Source organism: Otolemur garnettii, unplaced genomic scaffold, assembly GCF_000181295.1.
Source record: "Otolemur garnettii isolate 467f Iridium unplaced genomic scaffold, OtoGar3 scaffold00004, whole genome shotgun sequence".
Lineage (NCBI taxonomy): Eukaryota > Metazoa > Chordata > Mammalia > Primates > Galagidae > Otolemur > Otolemur garnettii.
Window position 1 is genome coordinate 9,404,495 of NW_003852399.1, and position 3,054 is coordinate 9,407,548.

The 3,054-nt window shown below is 31.5% G+C and overlaps 1 protein-coding gene across 1 annotated transcript in view; it reads right to left on the minus strand.

The window, feature by feature from the left end:
- MTBP (MDM2 binding protein) overlaps positions 1-3,054 on the minus strand; it is a 60,968-nt gene that overhangs the window by 52,063 nt on the left and 5,851 nt on the right. Inside the window, exons 6-7 of the mRNA XM_003782378.2 lie at positions 2,151-2,295; positions 1,071-1,188 (exon numbers count right to left, since the gene is read on the minus strand). Coding sequence (XP_003782426.1) covers positions 1,071-1,188; positions 2,151-2,295 — 263 coding nt within the window. The remainder of the gene's footprint in view (positions 1-1,070; positions 1,189-2,150; positions 2,296-3,054) is intronic.

Sequence of the window (3,054 nt, forward strand, 5' to 3'; positions counted from 1 at the left end):
AAAAAAAAAAAAAAAAAAAAGAGTCACATGAAAAGAACTTTGCCATTATCTGTCTATATAAAGACTTGCAGTTTCAGAAAACATATATAAAAGTAATTCTGCCATCTTTCACTCCCATTTGGCTACATAGGTTTTTCTCTATTAAAATACTTACAGAGAAAGTTCACCTAAAGATTCAACTTTCTTGAGATTAAGATGAGCCAACATACAAATCATCAAGACAGAACCAGCCACATTAATTCCTATTGTCTAGCGGTCTTACTTAACCATTATTAAGTAAGAATTGGAAAGGGAAAAAAGTCTAGTAATTAGTGCAATCAAACTTTAGAGGAATGTAAGGGCCTATGCATGCTACTCTGCCACACTAAACAAAATGTAAAAAATCTTTCTTGGTTTAGTTTTGCCTAAAAATACATAAATTCCTAAGAATACTTATTCTAAAATGGACATAACTTATAAAAAACACCAAACATATTTTTCTTTCATAGTAAGAGATGCTAAAATGGAATATGAGCTTCATAGAAATTTAGGACTAGAAGAGTCCACCTAATACAGTATTATCATCATGTAAACGGAACACATGAGGTCTAATAAGGTTAAAAAAAATTGTTCAAAATCAGAGTGCTGGTTAGTAGACAACAGAGATTACCTGAGGTGGTATTACAGGGAAGAAAATATTATATACTAAGAAGTTTTTCTAGTAGTTTAAATGTGCAATAAAATAAAGCTATGTGGATAAACAACATGAACTCAACCAAGATCTAATTCTATGTTTTAAAACACCATTACATTCTAGAATAAACTGCAGGGCCCAAAATATAATCACAGTGACAATTTTAAAATTCACAAAAAACAAATAAAATTAGACATTCAGTTCATCAGTTGAACTACTCAGTGGCAAGACACAGCACAGATATAGACCATTTCCTTTATCGCCGCAAGTTCTACATAGTACTATTCCAGAACATCTTCATAGGGTACATTTTCATTACAATTAAAATATCTGTTTTGTAAATAAAGTTGAAAGACCTGATTTGCAAACTATGGTAAACTGAGTTAAATGCATTTACCTTTCTCTCCCATATCTGTATCTTTCCTCTCCATAATTCCTTTGAGTCAATAACATTTCCGAGATCTTCTAGGGATACAACATTAGCAGAAAGGTATTCCACAATTTTCTGACAATTTCTATAAAAAAAGATTATAATGATTATACACAGGGTATTATATTTTACTTAGACTTAATGATCATGGTTAACAACAAGCCTAAAAGACAAAACTACAAAGTTTATGTTGCTGTTTTTTACTACTATTATTATGGCACATCCATTAAGTCAGTCTTTGAGCTGCCAAATATTCACTGAATTTCAACATGCTCAGGAATTAAGAGTAATTATCTTTAGTACTAAGGATAAAGATAGACTCTCCTCTTACGATCAGCTTTAATGAGTGAGATGTAAGCACATATACACACGTTCAATGTCAGCTCCTTATCTTCAAAAAGAGAAAGAGAACTGCTCTTCTCATTATTCTCATACAGCGTTGTATGGAATTTTATAATAGCACTTATCACACACTATCTTACTGTTAACATTCCTGTTTGTCCTTGCACTTTAATGAAAAAAATCATGTCTGTTCACTTTCTTAAATTTCCAGCATCTACTGCTGTACTTGGTATAAAATGAGTGCTCAATGAAAGTTTATTGAATGAAAAAAGTTGTCAACAAATCCAATCTGAATACCTATGTAAGGATTAAAACAGCAGTATACATTTAATTTATACCAAAATATCATAAAATATAACAATGTATATTTATTTGTATCTTGGCATGTAACCCGAAACACAAATATGACATTACAAAACTAGTGTATAGTGTGTACCTGTGTTCAAAAGCACAGTGTGTTTGGAGAATAATCACTTAGAGTTATAAAACAGCATTGATAGCATTTACAAAAAAATCTTAAATATCTCAGAGACACAAATATGAAATGAGAAAAATCTAGATCTTTCTCAAGAAATACATCTCCAATCACAAGATAAACATAAAATTTTATCTTGTCATATTAAAATAATTTTCAAATGCTGAGTCTAAAAAATAGTATCATGTTAATTGTGAAAAAAGACAATGATCAAATATGAAAAAGCTTACGTTTCACAACGATTTCCTGCTATAGTTACTTTTGCTGAATACCATTCTTTCAAATGTTTTAATGCTCCTATAGCAGGTAAACAGTCTTTCCATTTAGGAGAATTTTTGTCAGAAGGCAATAGTATTATATCTATCATTGCTCTACCTAGAAAGAGAAAAAGGCATTTTCATAGTTAAAAAAAAGTTAGATTTGAAATGTCTCAAAATAGTGCCCTGAACAACTGAATTTACTTAGAAAATAAAGGAGAATTTTAAGTTTAATTTCTGAAATTCTTTCAAACAATACACATCTATAGGAATTCAAAATTCCAAAGTGTTCATTTGATTTAAAGGTGTATTATCTTGAAATAGCTGGCATGTGCTAAAAATGATGACCTATATCATAATTACTTGCCAAGTCTGCAGCAGTAGTTAATTATATGCATGTCTCTTAACAAAGGAAAAAGAAAATCTGTGCAATTTTATATTTTCCCACACTGAATTTTATCACCCAAAAGCAATGATTTAGTATAAAATTATATTGTTCAAATAAATGACTTCTCTTTTAACAGGACAATAAAATACTCAGAAAACGCATCATACTGACATCACGGGATCCTGAGGAAGGAAAACTCACAACATTTTGAATTTCATAGAATTATAAATTTACTCAAGCACCAGAAAAATCAAAATGAAACAGAAACCAGGCTCGGTGCCCATAGCACAGTGGTTACAGCACCAGTCACATACACGGAGGGTAGTGGGTTCAAACCCAGCCTGGGCCAGCTAAACAACTGCAACAAAAAAATAGCCAGGCATTGTGGCAGGTACTTGTAGTCCCAGTTACTTGGGAGGCTGAGGCAAGAGAATCACTTAAACCCAAGAGTTTGAGGTTTCTATGAGCTTTGATGTCATGGCACTCTAC